At 42.3% G+C, this 21,227-nt stretch overlaps 1 protein-coding gene across 1 annotated transcript in view; it reads right to left on the bottom strand.

Moving 5' to 3' along the window:
• The window catches only part of HMG20A (high mobility group 20A), a 31,442-nt gene that overhangs the window by 9,570 nt on the left and 645 nt on the right, over positions 1-21,227 (bottom strand). The window contains exons 2-4 of the mRNA XM_018554641.1: positions 8,234-8,313; positions 6,465-6,609; positions 3,952-4,167 (exon numbers count right to left, since the gene is read on the bottom strand). Of these exons, the coding sequence (XP_018410143.1) occupies positions 3,952-4,167; positions 6,465-6,609; positions 8,234-8,313 (441 nt within the window). The remainder of the gene's footprint in view (positions 1-3,951; positions 4,168-6,464; positions 6,610-8,233; positions 8,314-21,227) is intronic.

Genomic DNA, 21,227 nt, shown 5'->3' on the forward strand with positions numbered 1-21,227 from the left:
TTACTTCTCCACTACTAAGAAGCATAAAAGTTTGCATGAGGTTTTTCAGAAAACAAAAGACATACGCGTGTCTGCATAGAGCATCAGGCTCAGCAAACATTTGGAAATTTACAAGCTTCAAAAGGTTAGTTCACCTTTTCAAAACAATGAAAAAGTGAACTAGGTCACAACACTCTCCTCACCCCCCAATCCCTGATTTACTTAGCTGCTTACACGTCGACCTCCTGGGCCCACGCCACCAGTATAACGGGCCACACAAAAAACGGCACTACACAGTCCCAAAGGCGTTGTAGCATCATGATGCTGGCAACAGCTAGCAGTCATTGGTCAGTGAGGCCGTGTGACTGCACTTAACTGGTGTCGAAATCATTGTATTTATTACGTGGTGAAAATATGGCAGAGCAAATATGTAAGTCAAATAAGTCTGAAAGTCAAGTAAAGGCTATTTTTCAGGTCAAATAAATCTAAATATCTCCTCACTAGAAATACACTATATATTCTTTCGAATGGCAGTTCTGATATAGCTTTAACCACTTGCTGGCTGGAGCAATTTCCTATTAGCGCGCACACACACACACACACACACACACACACACACACGATCAAATCTAAATGTTTTTCTAAAAAACAGCTTCAGACCACCAAACAATTATGTATTTTATGAAAGCAGAGGCCCTGTAGAATTAAAAAAAAAAAATTAAGATTTTAAACATGTTTTTTTTTAATGTTGTTACTTTCATTTTTACACAACTTTATTGCGATCACATTGGGGGCTAACAAGCCCCATATGTAATAGCAAATACAATGTGACAAGTCCTCTTTATGGAGACATCAGGTCTTCAAGACCCCTAATGTCACCTAGGGACCACAAAGAAGCTGAGGAAGCAGACATCTGCTTCCTCAGCTTCTTCTTCTGGCTCCAAGAGCCGGAGAATGAACACAGTTACACCGGAAGTGATGTAATGCACATCATTCCGGGTTCAGTGATCGGAGGAGAGATCAGCGGCTGGAAGCCTGCTAATTTCCCTCCGATCATTTAGGGATGACCCGCTGTGCCGGTCCCGGGTCAGTGGAGCCTGGGAAAGCCGGCGGAGGGGGGAGGTTTACACAGTGCCGCACCGAACAAGCGATCGGATGGCTGTACAGCTGTTGGATTGCTTGTATTTAAACAGCAATCGCCTGCTATTTAAAATTATACCAACATGGCTGCAGCAGAAGAGATTCCCTTTAATGCTACCCTCCCTAGTAGCACAAACTTACATTACTTTCACTGCCTTGCAGCACCATTCAGATGGAGCTTCCAAAAACAGGCAACCAAAATGCAAGCACCATCCATACCTCTGCCATACAGACACACAAACACACACCGACCAGCCATAACATTATGACCATTGAGAGGTGAAATGAATAACATTTATTATCTCCTTACAGTGGCACCTGGAAGTGAATGGGATGTATTAGGCAGAAAGTGACATTTTGTCACTGAAGGTAATGTGTTGAAAGCAGAAAAAATTGGCAAGTGTAAGGATCTGAGCGACTTTGACAAGGGCCAAATTGTAATAACTAGACAACAGGGTCAGAGCAACTCCAAAACTGCAGCTCTTGTGGGATGTCAGGATTTACCAAACTAGAGGGAAGGAGGGATAACTGGTGAATAGGCGACAGGGTCATGGGCAGCCAAGGCTCACTGGTGCACATGGGGAGCAAAGGCTGGCCCGTGTAGTCTAATCCAATAGAGGAGCTACTGTAGCTCAAGTTGCTGAAAAAGTTAATGCTGGTTCTGATAGAAAGGTGTCTGAACACACAGTGCATCATAGTTTGTTGTGGGGCTGCAGGCCGGTCAGAGTGCCCACTGCCAAAAGCGCATACAATGGGCACGTAGGCATCAGAACTGGACCACGGAGCAATAGAAGAAGGTGGCCTGGTCTGATTAATCAAGTATTCTATTACATTAATGTGGATAGTCGGGTGTGTGTGTGTCGCTTACCTGGGGAAGAGATGGCACCAGGATGCACCATGGGAAGAAGGGAAGCAGGTGGAGGCAGTGTGATGCTTTGGGCAATGTTCTGCTGGGAAACTTTGGTTCCTGCCATTCATGTGGATGTTACTTTGACATGTACCACCTACCTAAACAGTGTTGCTGAACAAGTACACCCCTTCATGGAAATGGTATTCCCTGATGGCAGTGACCTCTTTCTGCAGGGTAATGCACCCTGCCACACTGCAAAAATGGATCAAAAATGGTTTGGGGAACACATCGAGTTTGAGGTGACTTGGCCTCCAAATTCTCCTGTTCTCAATCCAATCGAGTATCTGTGGGATGTGCTGGGAAAACAAGTCTGATCCCTGGAGCCCCACCCCGCAACTTACAGGACTTAGAAGATCTGCTACTGGCGGCTTGGTGGCAGATACAACATACATTCAGAGGTCCAGTGAAGTCCATGCCTCAATGAGACAGGGCTGTTTTGGCATCAAAAGGGGGACCTACTCAATATTAAGTGGGTGGTCATGTTTTGTCTGATCGGTTTGTGTGCTCATTACATACACAAGGGCCACTTCCTTCTTTGTAGTGCTGCACAACAATTGTGCTTTACTGCTCATTTACACTATGCAAGTCAATGACTCTCCTATGTGGCTGATATAAAAAGTTAACAAAGAGTAACTGCACTGGGCTCCCTCTTGTGGCTAATCTTAAAATGTATATATTTAATGAAGAAATATGAAAATCATGTAAAAACTTACTTTAAAGGGAAAATACTGCAATATTATAATGCTCATAAAATTTTTTTTTAGCCTTCCCTTTAACCCTTTTGCTGCCACCGACATAAGGCTTACAGAAAATATATTGCAAAAATGGTGTGGCCAGCTGAGGTTAAAAACGCTGCGGAGGGCCTGGTAGTGAAAGGGTTGAATGTGCTGGTCTAATACAGACAGGCTTCAGTAAATCGCATAGCTTGATGACACTGGCACTGTTAAAACATGCCAAAATCAACTGTTTGTTGGCACCTATGGCAACTCCTTACCACAAAACATGTCAAACGCGCACTGTATACGCTCATATGACCACACAGACCTTACCAGCTCAATACCAGAACATTTACACACACACAGTACACGGATGCAACACACTCACCTCTGCCTCTATCTAAATGGTGGAGAATAGGAGAATGTTGGAGTCACAGGCAAAACAAATACTTTTGATGACATATGCATGAGGAATGGTACAAACAGTATGCCACGTGTGCTATATAAAACAATATGTTCTGCCTTTATAGAGCTGTCTGCATCAGAGAGGTGGAGGGCCAGATCTGGCCCTTCAGGGTAGCCATGAGGCTGCCAGTTGAATGACACTGCACTAGATTATTGCATCATCTTTAATGTGCATATACTACGTACAATGATAAATCAAAGATCAGGTGTTTTCTTGCACTTATCAAGCAGATATAGCAAAACTCTTTCAAACATATATTTGACAGAATTAAAGGGAGCAAATAAACGAAGTTCACTGTAAAGTTGGCCATACATTGTATGGTTTTCGTTCGGAAATCGTACACGTACGGTCTTTCGAATGAAAATCGAAAAGTTGATGGTACATCACTGATTTTCGATCGGTCAGGTTGGAACATTTTTCTCGGACCGAATGAAAATTGATAAATCAGCGGGGTTTTCATTCATCAAAAAACTCAGCAAGAACACAGCACACGCGCAAAAGGAAAATCCTTTCCGTCGTTCACCAACAATTGGTTGGTTAGTATGGCTAACGATCAATTTCCGAAATCGACATTTGACTTTGCTCGATGGTGAAGTCTAGGTATAAATCGAACGAGGCTTTGTGCCAGAAACGAAAAATTTTGACCGTAAATGGTACAATGTATGGCCACCTTTAGGGTTTACATACTTCTAAACAACGTGTCCATGAGCATAATGCTTTGTGAACATGTCAGTAATCACCTGTTTCTCATGAGCAGGCAACTTGCTCCACTCACTGCCAACAATTCTGGTAATTTCTGGAAATGGAACATCTGGGCGCTCAGCTCTTAACTGCTCCCGCCTTTCATTCATGAAGCGTACATAACCTGTAAGGGGTGCTTTGGGTGCATTGTTATCACGGGGGCTTCTCTTCCGCTTCCGTCCTTTGGTCCATCCTCCCCGCCGAGGTCTAGGTTGCTTTTAGACAGAACGAGTATATTTTAGTTGTCCTCTTTAATGTCTTTTACATATAGTCATCAATCCATTATGCATTAAAAGCAGCAAAAGGATTAGGCACACGTTACAGTCCTGTGTAACATGGTGGTGGCACATTGTCCATATCAGGAACCAGGTTGACAGTGATTTAATGTGATGTTCTTATTATACACTTTACAATAAATTAGAAATGAATAAATCTAAAATACTAGACTAGACTTTAGTCCTTGTTCACCCCAAAGCATTCTGTGAATGTGCACCAAACACATCTTGCAATGTGTCAGGTGTGTACTTTGATGCGCATTCTTGGAACATGTCAAAAACATGCAACGCACTTGCGGTTCCATTACTTGTTAATGACACCCCAAACATGTTCATGCGCAGGGAAAAATTAAACGTGGGTCACATGTAGCAGAATCTGCAACATGAGCTACTTTCCCCAATTTGTCAACCATGCAGCACCGATTGAAATCAATGGGCGGCATACGGCAACAAGCACACGCAAACGAATCACGTGTTCCTTCTATGCTTAGCTGTGAACGGGGACTCATGCTTCATAGGTAAAGCCAAAACGATCTTTTTAGTAGAGAATGGTTAAAACTAGGAATGCACCGATAACTATGCCGGTACTGGGCATTTTCACGAGTACTCATGAAAATGCCCCGATACTAAACATGGATACCGGCGCTTAAAATTTTTTAAACTGAAGCGACTGCCTGAGGTCTAGCACTTGCTGGGGACCTCAGCAGCCTTACTGTGAACTGCGTTCCTGTTTACAGCGCCGGCTGCACATCTCCTCCTTACCGGGAAAACCAGCAGTGCTGCTTACAGCACTTCTCCACCCGCACCTGCAGGATCCTACAGAGACCCTGCACATGATTAGGCTGCCACCCCAGAGCAATACAGAGTATGTAGCTTTATTTTATTCTGCATTGCTGTATAATGTATTGCTGGGATTTGTAAACCTCTATAGCTGATGATATTCTGCTTTGCTGGGATTTGTAGTCCTCTATAGCTTATGGAATTATTCTGCATTGCTGTATAATGTATTGCTGGGATTTATAAACCTCTATAGCTGATGGTATTCTGCATTGCTGGGATTTGTAGTCCTCTATAGCTTATGGAATTATTCTGCATTGCTGTATAATGTATTGGCAGGATTTGTAAACCTCTATAGCTGATGGTATTCTGCATTGCTGGGATTTGTAGTCCTATATAGCTTATGGAATTATTCTGCATCGCTGTATAATGTATTTCTAAAATTTGTAGTCCCTCCACAGCTTAGAGTTAGTGGCAGATCTACCAGTGTCGCAGCATTTGCAGCTGCGATTGAGCCCTGGCGCACCACCACTGTCCAAAAATCATTAGTCTGTATTGACAAAGTAAAAAAAAAAAACTTTCACATGACACTAAACAAAGGGTAATTGGTAAAATGAACTGGTAAAAAAATAAATAAAATAATCGGTAATTGGTATCAGTTAGTACTTGAGGAAAAGTATCGGTACTCGTACTTGGCCTTGAAAAAATGGTATCGGTGCATCCCTAGTTAAAACTCTTCTGTGCGTTCTGTGTCCCTTGTTGGGATTTCCATTCACTTCCTACCCCACCGAGAGACAACAGTGGATAAATGGAAATCTCTCTAATGTGAGGGAAAATACAGTTGTCATGGGAGGTGTCCCCACTGGGAGATTCCCTTCACATCCTGTACCAATGCCAACCATAATATTGTGGCTTTATTACTTTTTGACAATTTTCATCAGGACAAAAAGTGGGGACACGTGCAAAAAGAAAAACCCGACAGAGCCATCTACTGAAATTTAATTCATCAGAATAAAGCCACTGAAGTAAAGCCTGAGCTAGAGCTGTAACCAGAGAAAACATAGTTCAGTCCCCTAAAACTGTTTTTTTTCCCCAGCTTTTGGTATTTGCTGTAGAGTTTCTTACAGCTCTCAGGGACTACTGGTGATATCTTTGCACTGAGTGTCTGGATCTGCACACTTGATTTGACCCTTAGGAAGGGGGGGGGGGGGTTACTCTTCCAGTTTGATTTTTTTATTTTATGTTCTAGAGAATGTGACAGGAGATGCCAATGCACGCAAAGATGGAAAAGAAAGTAAACCCACATCAGGAAACTGATTAGGCTATGAAAAATACCAGTCATATTTAGGATAACCAAAGGGGAGTAGAGGTGGTCAAAATAAACGGCCTTTTAAAATATTTCCTTATGTCACCTTTATCTTTTACCCTCCCTTCCAGCTGAACCTCATCATCTCGCTCACCTCTTCCTCTTGTCTCCGCTCTGCCCCTTCTAACAAGTGCTGCTGCTCTACGAGCTGATGCTGCAACTGATGATCATGGCCCTCTTGCTGAGCGATCGGAGCATGGGAAGTTCCATGGGCTTTAGAAGGTTCAGTGACTTGAGTCCTAACAGAAAAAAAGGAAAAAAAAAAAAAAAAGGACGTATAGCATTAGCTTCTAACTTAATTTTATAGCAATGTGTCAAAACTTGGCCACATACTGTAACTGCTGTAAGAGTTTTTTGCCATATGTGCCCAGTTCAGGAGATTCTCATTTATTTCTCGTCACCAAGACACAACAGGAAGTTAGTGGAAAATGTGCTTTGCATTAAATTTTACCACAGTGGGTTAAAAAGTTTTTGTGCTTTTAACAAAACACAATCATTTTCTAACGTGATGGTGTGTAGAGGCCGAAATTGGAGATGGGGAGAAGGAGAAGGAGGATAATTAGGGCTGATTAAGGCTAACTAGGAATCATTTTTATTGAAAAATAAAACTTTTTTTTCTTTAACTTGTTTTAACTGACGGTTTTATTCAGGTGAAAAGAAAGCGCAGAGTGGGAGCTGGCTGTCCAATTGAGTACAGGGGCAGAACACCCACTGAAGGTAAAGAGAACCTGGGCACAACATAGGAAGAAAGCGGACATGTTTGTAGGGCATACCTCATGTGCCTAAGGTCCTTTATTGGTTTGTATTGCACTGGATTAAACAATAATGGATATACAAGCCTTACAATTTTTCACCATTGCCTGCCCTGAAGAAATCCAACAATTAAAAAATAAAAATCAAAAAAACATATAAAACAAAAATTGAGGCAGTCACAGAAGTAAAGGGAGGAGGTGGCCACACACCTTACAACCATCGCACGACTTTCGTTGTGCGATGGTTGTAAGGTGATTAAAAGGTATGTACGACCTGCGATCTTACTTGCGATCATCGCAAGTCCTCCCTGCTGAGGGGAGGGCTCACAGATGATTGCAATGGTGAGCGGGCAGTGTGCGCTTGCGCACCTCGGCCTGTGCGGCTTTCGTCTTGCGATCACGCTACCTTTTCGGCGGATTTTCTAGCGTGCTCATAATACGAAAATCGTGCGACCGTACAGTAAATGCGGTCGCACGCTGCCCATACACCTTACGATTATCGTACGATCGCGGGATCACCCGCGATTATCGTACGATAATCGTCAGGTGTATGGGCAGCTTTACACAGCGAAAGCATGACCACAGCTGACGGAGATAATTACCATGATTTAAAGTGATATTAAACCCTCAGATTTTTTTAACATAAAACAATACTGTAATGTGTGCCTTACTGTAATCCATGGTTGTTTCCCTTCTCTTTGCTGCTCTTCCTTTTAAATCTGTATCTGTTCTCATGCTGGGCAGAACTTCTGTTTTGCAGCAGACTGCCTTGTCTCTGAAATGGATACACGGTGTCTGTGTGAAGGTTCACAACCTGAGCCAGCACTACAGAAAGAGGCACTCAGCTGCAAAGGGAAGTTCTCCCCAAGCATGAGAAGAGATAAGGATTTAAAAGGAAGAGCAGCAAAGAGAAGGGAAACTACCATGGATTACAGTAAGGCACACGTTACAGTATTGGTTTATGTTAAAAAATCTGAGGGTTTAATGTCACTTTAAAAAAGGAGGCATTTACTGCCCAGGGTCCCCAAAAATGAAGTCAGCAGCTGGCTTCACACTTAAACTGAAAATGTATATTTTAGATAGATTTCAAAATCACGTGTGGAAAACTCACCCTGGGAATGGTGGATCTATATTCTCCTTGCCATCCTCAATATCACCACAAGGTGGAACAGCAGAAGCAACACTCTCCATCTAGAAAAAATAAAAGAAAACAATGCCATGGTTGAATTTCCACACCATATACTTTATGACAGCCTTTTCAACCTTTTAATCATGAATCAATTTTTAGGCCTCAGGAAAACCTACTAAAACAATTATATGTACAGCTCATGGTACACTTGCTTGATGAGTATATCAATGGTATTACAATAAATGAAGAATAAAGAATGTTATATACCCAACATATTTGACACCCAGAGTAGATCCATTTTAAACAATGGCTAGGAAAGAAATGTAGGCATTGAAAATCACAGTGTCCTTTTACATTGATTGTCAGTGAAAAAGTGGTCTGTTATATTGGTGGTCAGTGAGAAACATGGCTCTTATATTGGTGGCCATTGGTGGTAGGTGAAGTGCTCTTACACTTACATTAGTGTAGTGCACCTTTACACTGGTGGTCAGTAGGAAGCATGACCCCTATATTGGTGGCCATTGGTGGTAGGTGAAGTGCTCTTACACTTACATTAGTGTAGTGCACCTTTACACTGGTGGTCAGTAGGAAGCATGACCCCTATATTGGTGGCCATTGGTGGTAGGTGAAGTGCTCTTACACTTACATTAGTGTAGTGCACCTTTACACTGGTGGTCAGTAGGAAGCATGACCCCTATATTGGTGGCCATTGGTGGTAGGTGAAGTGCTCTTACACTTACATTAGTGTAGTGCACCTTTACACTGGTGGTCAGTAGGAAGCATGACCCCTATATTGGTGGCCATTGGTGGTAGGTGAAGTGCTCTTACACTTACATTAGTGTAGTGCACCTTTACACTGGTGGTCAGTAGGAAGCATGACCCCTATATTGGTGGCCTTTGTACTGATCCCTTATACTGATGGTTAGTGGGCAGAATGCCCCATTACATTGTGGGTCAGGGGGAAGAAATCATTATATTACCCGAGAGACAGGAGGAGAGGCTATAGCTGTCCCACATTGCTGCCTTTGTGAACCTGGGGTCAGAATTATGCAGGCACCGGTCAGGCCGGAGACCAATCTGCCTGTGCTCAAGTAAGCCATACCAAATTTGACCCCGATAAGAAAAGGCTGCTTTTCACTGATCTATACTAGATAAGCATTAGGTATAAAACATCCACTATATAAGAAATCAGGCTATTTTCTCTTCATTTGCTATAGCAGTTAATCATTCCTAACGGTATATGTAAACATGCAGACACAAAGAAATCAGCTATATTTAAACCACACTCTAAAATGACTGCAGAGCAGTATATACCTAATGCAAACGCACCGGTCTATTCCTGCTGGCTTCAATGACTTTTCATCACATGGATTTGCAGACAGATCTCAGGTCTACTTTAAAATTGTTAAAAACATGAAAGGACAGTTTCAGCAGCCAAGCAGGTTGCCCATTATATGCATACTTTTAGAGGCCTCATGCTGATGACCAAAAGGACATTTTTACAACGTGCAGGAAGTCATTTTCGGACCTCTTATTTATAAAAAGCCTGTTATGCATTCAATCAAAAATGACCATAACAGATGTTTAAGAGTGTATTAGCCAAAACAAAACAAAAAAGAAACATTCTACCTATAGACAGTCCCTAGACACTGAACAAATTATCCAATTCAAAGCTTTTTGGGTGCAAAAAACAGAAATCAATTACACCCAATGATGGTAGATCTATCGGCACCATTTGATATTGTCTGGTTGTGCCTTTTCATGGAAAGAACTGAGTGGCTGTGTTGGATTTTCCTATCCGTCTACTACTGGGATGGATGTCTGTGTGGAAGATGTCTGCTGATTGCTCTTGGTCCCTCTTCCAATGGATGTTGTGCTCATTCAAAAGTACAGGTTTGCTAAAAGGTGTTGTATGTGAAAGATATTACAACCGTTGGATCATGGCTTCAAATCCAACTGCTATCTAGTGTCTATAGGTAGCTTTACAGGAAAGAAAGGCAAAAGGTAAGTGACATTGTAAATATAAACGGTATACTAGTTCAGTTCTGTAAATTCCTATGTAGGGACCAGCCAGAGCTGTGGGGGAAAGTAGCCCATTTAGTATTACTAATATCATATGCACCGATACCGTTTTTTTGGTATCGAGTACCGATATTTTTTCTTTTTTGATACTCACCGATACGAATACTGATGCCATGTGTCCCATCGCCCGGCTTCCTGATTGCCCGAGAAGCCAGTGTTCTAGCGAAACAACAATTAGGAAGCAGGGCGGTAAATCATGAGGTGGCGTCCGGCTTCCTGATTGGTCAGGAAGCCAGGCTGCCTAGCAACAAGTGAAGCTGACTTCCTAGCCAATCAAGCCAGCTTCACTTGTTGCTAGGCAGCCTGGCTTCCTAAAAAAATCAGGAAGCTGGGAGGCGGGTCATAACCCACCGCCCGGTTTCCTGATTAGAAAGGAAGCCGGCTCCATGCTCCCTCGGCACTGCCGATCAGAGTGAGATCTCCCTCTGACTGGAAGTTCCGATATCGGAGGTAAGTATCGGAGAATTTGGGCGAGAACTCGACTACTAGGATCGGCCCAACCCTACTAATAATAGTTATTATGTGTGGGACATTTAGGACTTCTTTGGGTAGGTGATAAAACAAATTTCTGAAGGTCAGATATTTCTACCCACTTCATGCACCTACTGCAATCTAACATGTTTGGGGAAAAATACGATACAGTATTTTTTGTCACTTACATTTTTTTGTCATGTACTGTAAATTATCCTTCTGGTGTGCTTTTTTTTTTTTTACTTTTTCCAAGTGTGAATAAGACAACCATATCTTTGGCTGGTATTACAAAACGAGTAAAAAATATAAATAAATTCAGTACAGGAACTGCTACAGGATGATGAAATAACATTTTGACTTCCTTAGAAAAGTGCACGTTTTAAGCCTTCCTGTGGGCTCTGCAGCTGTTTTCGCCACTGATACCAGTAGAATTCCCCTGACTCAGGAAGGCAGTAGACTGGGATGAATAATAAGGGGTGAAAATTCTACAGGCTGCATCCTGACCCCTGATCAGGATCAACCTATAGATAGCATCCTACTGGTGGGTCAGTAGTAAATATTCATGACAGTTTGTCCCTATAATAATGAATATTTTGCAAGACGAATGATTTACTAAAGAAAAAAAAAAAAAAAAGTTTACTTTTCAAGGGAATCTTCACTTAGCTTAGTGAATGAATTGAACCTCTGCTTTAATCATCCAATCATGTGCAAGCAAAAATGTTGTTCTTTCCAATTGTCCTTGTAACTTTAGGTATCCATATATCTATAGATATATAAAAATTATATATACATACACATATATATAAAACTACACATGCACACACAAATATATAATATATCTCAAGAAGTTCATTTTACCTTGTGAAAAGTATTCCAACAAAGTCTAACAGGATGGGGGGGAACGCATCATATAAAATATGGCTGTCAGCCAATCATGACCTTGCCGCAACCACAGGATAAAAGTGATATAAACATCTGCCATCATATCTTTTAAATTGGCATTAGACTGGAGTAGCGCAAAAAAAGGGAACATTAGAAAATGTAAAAAATAAAATATAAGATCATCTAGGATTTAATTGTGTGAGCTAGAAAGCCCGCTGCTGACATTTTCCTATTTAAAGTGAACATATTTCTTGTGCTATAGGAAATGATAAAATATAGCACCATCTACAGGCTGAAGAAAATATCCTCATGAAAACGGACCCTTCAATGAACAAGCACTATAGAAAAGTGATAATAAGCAAACCTAACAGAAAACAGATTCTGCCCATATGCCTAAACAAAATGAATTTAAGCAGTGACTGAATCAATGACACAGCTAAGACGGCACCGCACACCCACTGAAAATACCTGTTAAGAATTAGGCTGAAGCATAGAGATGCCACTGTTTTAGAATGAAACTTCACCAAGGATGTATTTATAGGATGTCCTTAGGACAGGGGTGGACAAATGAATATGGAATTTAGGAGGCAGTTTGTCCAATGCAGGAGCCAGCAAGATTTTTTTTTTTTTTTAGGAGCCAAGTCCAATAACAACTAGAGAAAATCTCAAAACTAAAAAGGTGCCTGCTGTAATTTTTAAAGGTGTAGTGGCTATATGGCCCCTGGGATTTCTCCAGCCCTGCCTTAAAGACAAGGCTGGACAAAACCCAGTAGCCAATGTTCCTTGAAAATTACAGCTGGCGCCTATGCTTTGAGGATCTCCAGTTTTTGTCAATGTAGCTGGCCCCTAAAAAATCCTGGCTCCTGGATTGTGCAGAATGGCTCCTGAATTCCATATTAATTTGTCCACCCCTGCCTTAGGATAGCCATACAGAGTCAAACAGACTCCACGAACAAAGTGTAGGGAGGCATATTGTACATCCCACATTTGTACCTTAAGCCAATGGACTGCATTAAAAACAAAAGAAAAAACCCTTCCTGACCTCTCCCTTACTGAGGGAAAAGCCAGGTCATGTTGAGATTTTCCAAGTCAGAAAACTTACAGAGGAGACGCTTACAAACAGGAACTCTAACAAAAATAAATAAATCAGAAAATGGTTCTAACACTCCCAAATCATATTCAACTTTTATGGGGAAAACATTTCCACTTTTGCAGCTAAATTGGGATAACCCCTATTTTATTTTTGTTACATGTTTCCGTTCACATAGCATAAGCCATACTAAAACAAATTAAAAATGCTTCTTTTAGTTTAAATTGTTTTTATTTGGGTTAGGATTTCTCCATCTTTGTAAGGTTTGGAGGGACTGTGAGGGGTTGTTGAAGGATTACAACTCTGGATTCTAGATTCAAATGTTAAAGTGACAAAGTAATTTTTTCTCTCCCCCCCCCCTCCCCCCCCCATGCTGGTGTAAGGACTTATCTTAAACGATGCCTCTTGATTCGATCACCTTCAGGAGTCCCTCCAGTGCTGGTGCGGCTCTCTGATCTAAATGTGAGTTTGTACTCTATCACTGAAGTGAGCTTGGAGCGGTGACTACTTTACAACACACACAGGGACCATGGGGAACAAAAGTGGTCACCCTCCAGAAGGAAGGACGGTGTCAGCACTAATTCAGAGATGATTTGAGGATCTACAGCTGAGTAAGGTATATTTTTGTTAATAGCTAACAGGTACGTGAATGCATTTTTGAAATTTAGCGCCTGAGTTTAGTGTCACTTTAAATGTAACAATCTTTAACCCCTTCGTGACTGACGACGTACAGTGTACGTCACCAGCATCGGGGCTGTTTAAACAGACTCCCGGCGACTTTTGCCGCCGGGAGTCTGTTTAAATTTGTAGAGCCGACTGTCAGCTTTACAACAGAAGCGATCCTGGCGACTTACCTGTCACCAGATCGCTTCTGAAAATACTGATCAATGTGAGCAATTATGTTGCGCTTGGTAGTGAGCAATGTTCTTACTGTGTCATCTTGCTATTTATATTCAAGTGAAAAATAAAAAATTGATGGATAAATGAATAATTGAGTGAATAAAAATTCATAAATTAGTGTAAAATATGTATAATAAATAAATTATTATAATTAGTAAACTGTGTCTTTGTTCTGTTCAATATTTCGTTGATAAAAATGTGATAATAAAAATGTGATAATAAAACAGTATTCTGTGATTAAACATAGAATACTGTTTTATTATCACATTTTTATTATCACATTTATCCATCAATTTTTTATTTTTCACTTGAATATAAATAGCAAGATGACACAGTAAGAACATTGCTCACTACCAAGCGCAACATAATTGCTCACATTGATCACGGTTATACACATTGTTGCAGCTGGTGTTTTCACATATTTTTTCCAGCGCAACTAAATTGGTTAAAGTTGATGGAAATACTGGGTTGCAATTTTGCACCACCTTCTGAAAATGCCAGGTGCCTTTTCAGAAGGTATGCGGACATACTTGCTTTCTGAGTTACTGACCCTGAATACATTTGTAGATCAGGAAAGGTAAAGAAGAGTTACTTGTGCTTATCTACATACTTGGTCCAAGTCAGTCATGCCCAGTACTGAGGCAAGGGGGGTCAGATTAAGCTATTTTGCTTGTGCACAATAGAAATCAAATGAAAATCAACCACGAGCGAAAGCCCTTTCCACCTCCAAACAAAAGTGCTCCACTGTGTGCCCCCAGCTTTCAGTTTGCAAGACCCAGGGTTTTAGCCTTCATTTTAGCCACAAGGTTAGAAATACATTTCCTACGCCATCACAATGCATTCCAAACACTTTCGCTGCATAGAGACTTAGGCCTGGATTTCCATTGTTCCTGAAAGAATAATACCTCTTGACAATAAAACTCTAATGTTACAGCTGTAATGTGAAAGTCAATATCTACCACAAGATTGCTCTATTCATTCCCCTGAGAAGTTTAGGGAGCAGAGAATAGCCAAGGACCTGTTACATTTAAGCATTTCTAAACAGATACTTTATGTACAGATTTTTATGTACTTAAATCACAGCATGTGTGTGTGATTTATTGCACTTTAACACTTTTTTTTTGTTTTGCTTCGGTGCACATTTCATTGATTTTACAAAGATTGAAGTGAACCTGTGCCCAGATCAGAAAGTGTATTATATGTATAGGCATTCTGGGGAAATGTAATTTTCAATGTTTACAACAAATGTATTGAAATCATTGTTTTTTTTATAGGGAGCAGAATCTTGGCAGGAGTTTCTAAGATGTTTGAGACACATTGAGGGCTGGTTCACACCACAAAGGCTGAATTCCAGAGCGTTTGGCCTCTGGAACGCAAGCCAGCAGGCCTCCTGTGTTCAGGTGCATGGCGGTGCATTAAGTCAATGGCACCGCAGCCATGCCCCCACGTTAGTGCCTGCGTCCTGGTCTAGTGCGACCTGCAAAAATAGTGCAAGCACTATTTTTGCAGATAGCACTGGACCGGAACGCAGGCACTAATGGGCTTGCGTTCCAGGTGCGGGCGGGGGGCATGGCTGCGGTGCCATTGACTTCAATGCACCGCCACTCCCCCTCCCGCAGGGAGCCGGCCAGCTGGCCCTGAGACCAGTCTTTTAGCTGCATTCACAATTGAGCTGAGCAATTTTTAAGCTTTTTTTTCCCTGCTCATATAAACGCACTTTTCAAAGCACAAGTGTGTTGTTGTGTACTTTAAGCTTCAGACTTTTTTGTTTCACCCAATGAAAAGCAGTTCTTCATGTTGTGTGTTTTCAGGGACTCCCACTGTCTGTGGGGCTGAAAACACCCGAACATATTCAGGTAGACAGCTGACCTCGTTTTTTGGGGATATAACGTCGCTAAACCTAGACCTGACCAACTGAAGCAACCCCAGATCATAAGCTTGATCTGGATTCATTAATGAAAAAAAGATTGAGAGTTTAATACTATAAGATGTAGAGCCAAGTAAATTAAGAGTGCCTGATGCATTCTGCTGGATTCCCATCTCCCAAAGACCGGACATGCAGTTTCGGGCGCCGGGCAGGTGTTTTTATTTGTTTGTTTTTTTTACTGCATTTAGACCTGCTGCCGCTGCTCGTTTTTTACAAGTGATCTGGGTGGCTGTACAGCTGCCCAGATCACTTGTAGCAGAGAGAGAGTGTTTGTGTGTGTGTCCCGAGTGCTGCCTCCATTCCACTGTGTGCCATATTGTGTTATCGGGGCAGCAGTGCTCCCTAACTCACACATGCGGGTAAGTTCACTTTCCCAAGTAATTGGGAAAGTCAGGCAACCGCGCTGACCAATGAGAAGCGCTTCTTACAGTTAAGTACGGTTTTTGTTAAAAACAAAATTTGTGTCACGACAAGTAGATCGTTATGAGGGACAAGTAGATTGGGCCCCCGTTTTAGTCCTTGGACAAGAAGTTTTTTTTACAAGTTCCACACCCATGATCCTGACAAGCATAAAAGAGAATATGTAATGGCAGAGTTGCTTTGGTGCAGGTAACGTGGCACATCGTCACAGACTGCAGGAAATAATGAACCAAAAACTTTAACAGCATCATGCAATGCCCTGTGGTTAATTTTGATGCCATACTTCCAAAGCATATTTTTACACTATGTAAGACAGAAAGCCACATATCTATCTGATGCACTGGTCAGCACAATTACAGATCTTACCCCTGCTGAGTTCTAGGAGAAACTTTGCTATAAGGTCAAAGAAAAATACTATACAAGCCAGACACAACTCTGGGAAGAGCTACAAAAGGCATTGATTGAAATTCCCCTGAATATCTTCAAAAACTGACAGCTAGAACACCAAAGGTCTGCAAAGAGGCTGCAACGCTGTAATTATGGCACATAAAGAATTTTTTGATATATTTACTGTGATAAATTGAATAGTTCTATGAAATAAAAGAGAATGTTATGACAGTTTTGATCAATTTATTGCTACCTTGGTGAATACAAGTTTCAATTGCTATTAAAAACATGAACATTTCTGGGTGGTTCTGATGTTTTAAACCAGCGATGGTCAACCTAGAAAAAACAGAGAGCCTCAAGTGTGGCCCCGCACTATAATTTTTTCGTAAGTTTGATATTGTGTAAAGATAGTATTGATACAAATGTATTTGTTCAGACACAGGCATTAATCAGGAAACTCTTTATTTATTTAGCCTTTTTATCATTTATTGGATTTGACTTTTTTTTACTATAATTTGACACTTTTTTCTTCATGTGGGGGTCTGGATTTAAACACGGTAGACCTGATCCCTTCTGTTGCTCAAAAATAATGGCTTTACATAGTTACATAGTTACATAGTATTTGAGGTTGAATAAAGACATTAGTCCATCAAGTCCAACCTATTAGGATCTCATTCTAGGAGTACCATGGAGGGGAAGGAATGTCAATCAGCAAAGTGGTGAGATGACTGGGCAGGGATGGGCAGTCAGTAGGGGGGTGAGTGAAGCAATTAGAGAGTGATGTATGTCAATGAGTGTGGGGAGATGAAGCGGAAGGAAAGGGATGACTTATTAGTAGGGTTGCACAGATACCAAGTACAGTACTCGGTACAAGTACAAATACATGTACCGATACTTTTGAGCTCCAAGACTACACTAGAGAAAAATGCAAAAGTTAGGAGGCAGCTGTCATTTGTAAGGAGCACACGGAGCTCCTGGGATTTGTACATCTCTGTTTTAATGTACAATTTTGTTTTTATAAATAAAGGGATGCACAGATACCAGTTTTGCGAGTACTAGTACTTGCCGAGTACTTACAAGTACGAGTACTGATACATTTTTGTTTATTGTCATGTGACAGTTTTTCTTAAACAATACAGACTAATGATTTCAGGACAGTGGTGGGGCGCCAGAGCCAGGTCCCAGCTGCAACCGCTGCAACCCTGGTAGTTCTCATGAAAATGCCAAGTATCGGCACTGGTACTCGAAAAGTATCTGTGCATCCCTACTTATTAGGCAATGAGACAGGTATGTTGAGACAAATGGGAAGGGATGGGAAGAGGCAGCCAGAGAAAGATGTATGCCAGTGCGGGGTGAGGCTGCTAGGATGGTGGTGTAGTGACTGGAGAGGGATGCCCATCAGTGGAGGTAAGCTAAGGCAGCCATGGAGTGATGTGGTAAAACAACTAGGATATCTATCGGGGAGGGGGCCAAATAGAGATGTCAGTGGGGGTAAAAAACCTCATCCAGCTCTTGATCGACCTCTTTATAAGGCAGCCCCTAGCTGTCAACTGTTCTTTACCTTGTGGATCAAAGCCTGCTCCACGCTCTCACTGGCAGTAGAGTGTCTCCTGAGACAACGATGACACTGCTGCCCACACATCCACCAACACAACTGTATATCATTCCCCTGCTTTAAATTTTGTTAGACTGACTCAGTTCCCCCTTCCCCCAATTGGCAATTACAGAAATCACCTTCAAGCTCGGCACTCTGCACCCGGGCATGGGATCTACTGCATGAGAACCGCCAACAGTAAAACCAGGCGTGAGATACATCTATGTGGTTCTAGGGGACGTGGAAGAGCAGTGGCCGTGGCCTGTAATGGGAGCATTCATTCAGCTCCTAGGATTTTGTAAGGGACCATGTGCTGCCTGCTGTGCTCCAAACCTGAACGGAGGTCTACCCAGCGGGCCCATGCTGAGCTCTAGCAGGGCAAGAGAGCTTTGAACACTAATGTACAATTTCTACAAATAGGTTTCTGTGGCTCAATGGTTAGCTCCTGTGCTGTGCAAATTAAGGTCCTATCACAGATTCCCGACTAAAGCCCAAACTGCAGTACCAACTGCTTGCCCTTGAATAAAAACAAAAAAATGCCGATCCTGCATGTGACCTACAACATAGACAAACATCACATGGTCTCTAGCAAACATTGTGGATGCTTCACTCCATTACAGGCTTTAGAGCATGGGTCTTCACATTTTTCAGACAAAGACAAAAGTCCTTCAGTCAGCAGTACCGCTTGAAAAGAGAAGGCCCTAAATGGCAAAGCAGCGGGCTGTATTTTGAAGGAGAGAGTTAATTGTTTTTAATCACATGGATCCCGTCTGGAAGACATGCAGTGAGCTAAGATTATCATCAAGGTACAACCATTGTGCAACACTAAAAGGGAAGCAGAGCTGCATATGTATTGAGGACATATTACTATTAAAATTATAGAGGAAATATTTCTTATTCAATCTATAGAATACTTTATGAAAGCTGAATTGGTCTTGCTATCAGCCTTTTGCAATCTGCAGCACAGCAACACTTAGGCTCAAAGTAAAACAAATAAACAGGTTCAGGGTCCTTGCTGCTCAATCGAAGGTTTATTCCCCAAATAAAAGTCACTAACAGCTGCACAGCAACAAAGAAAGCTTTTAGTCGCTGACAAATAAGTGTGGGGGGGACTGAGGGAGAAAAAAGGTGCTGATTCTCAGGTGGCTGTGCAGGCTCTCAGGTGGCTGTGCAAGTAATATGGTGGGTTGTGCGGGCTCTCAGGTGGCAGGGCGGTCTCACTAGGAATCCCGGTCGCTCTCGGCAGGTGAGGGCAGCTTGGATCTACAGAGAGAAGGAAATTTCCTGCCGGCACTGTAAACAGGCGCAAGGTCCCAGCAGCCTTTCTGTGAAACCTGGCATCTGTTTACATCGCCGGCTTCTGGCTACTCCGGTATTTGTGCATTCCTAGTCAGTATATTGAGTGTTTTGTCCTCCTCTCTGCTGCCGACTGCTGGGACAAGGTAGGGGCGGAGACAAGGAGGTTGCCACAGCCGCAGGAGAGGTGGTGCGAGGGCCACATGAAATGGCCTGGGAGTCTGGATTCGTCCCATGGGCCTTGTGTTTGACACATGTGGTCTAGACTCAAAAATAACAGTTATACTCACCCAAAGCTCCAAGCCGGTGATCAATCGAAAGTTCGAACTTATCGAGTTCTGGGACCGCATTACTTCCGGTTTCCTTAGAACTACGAGGTTTGCACACAAAACTTCTTCTGCACGAGCGCCATCCGCGGCATTGCTCTATTCACATGCACAACAGCAATAAAGTAATAAAATGAAGTGGGATGACAGTAATCAAGCACGTTATTTATCTCCGGTGCCCCACTCAAGCGGCGGCCATATTGAGTGGGGCACCGGAGATAAATAACGTGCTTGATTACTGTCATCCCACTTAATTTTAATACTTTATTGCTTTGGTGTATGTGTATAGGGCAATGCCGCGGATGGCGCTCGTGCACAACAAATTTCTTGCCCAAAACTCGTAGTTCTAAGGAAACCGGAAGTCATGCGGTGCCACAACTCGATAAGTTTGGACTACCAACAGAACACCGGCTTCTTCTTAGACTAGTCATTCCAGCATCTCTCCCCTTCCTCTCAAGCAGTCTAAGGTCCCGTAAAACAACACATCTATATACAACGAGGAAGATTTGCTGTGACAGCTGGCCAGCTTGGAGCTTTGGGTGAGTATATCTTTGTTATTTTAGCACCTAGACACAAATAAGCTCATACACCTTGTAATGTGGGGGGTAGACCACTACCGCATCAAATCTCGGTGCTGTCATGTAGCAATGATTGCCTACCACAACATCCCTTCTGCACAAGCACAGAATCCAAAGCTGTTTGCATGTGTCCGCACATCCAGAGGTTACATGTGGTTAGAGAAAGATGAGTGACTCTGGACGTAAACAGGCTCAGCTGTCCACAGTTGCAGGAATACACTGACATGACACATATCGGCCCTAACGGCCCATATGAATGAGTCCTAAAATGCAGAGAAGACTCCACTGATGTTCAGTTATGGTAATGGTTCCACAAACGGCTACAAATATAGCGGAATATATAAAAGAAAGCATGAATTCATGCAGAACAGCACAAGGTTAATATGGTGTGTTGTATTATCCATTATTATGCACATTGACATGCATTTTCAACACGCTGCGCTCTACTTTATTGGATGCTATGTAGGGCCGCAACCAACTAATCAATATTGAGAATAGTTGTCAACTATTCTCATTATTGATTAGCTGGTTGAGTCCCCTAGCTCTCTCCTCCACACTGGGAGGAGGGCACAGCAAGCAGTGAGCGGGTGCAATAGCCAGCCTGCTATTGCAATGTGAAATGGCCAATAGCAGGGAGGTTATTGTACCAGCCCAGTACCTGCTGTATTTACATTCAGCTGCCTTCTGCGGAATCTGGCCACTGGCAGCTGCCATTCCCTGGCTAATGGGTGGAGAAAAAAAAGTTATTTCTTGTTTCGGCCTGCCAAATTCTGCTTCGGGAGGTGCACTGCAGTGCTATTCTCTTCAATGGCACCCCAAACGCGCCTCCCACCCACAGTGTGATCACTCGCACTGGACCGCACTGCCTTCCAGTGCAGTGCAATAAAATGTGCATGCAGTTTTATTGTGAAGTAAACTATGGGGGGAATTGATCAAAACTGGAGCGGAGAGAATCAGGAGCAGCTGTCCAGGGCATCTAATCAGCGTCTCTCTTCAGTGTGTTCAGTCAAGATTTGAAAATGA

Source organism: Nanorana parkeri, unplaced genomic scaffold, assembly GCF_000935625.1.
Source record: "Nanorana parkeri isolate BGI_ZX_2015 unplaced genomic scaffold, ASM93562v1 scaffold167, whole genome shotgun sequence".
NCBI lineage: Eukaryota > Metazoa > Chordata > Amphibia > Anura > Dicroglossidae > Nanorana > Nanorana parkeri.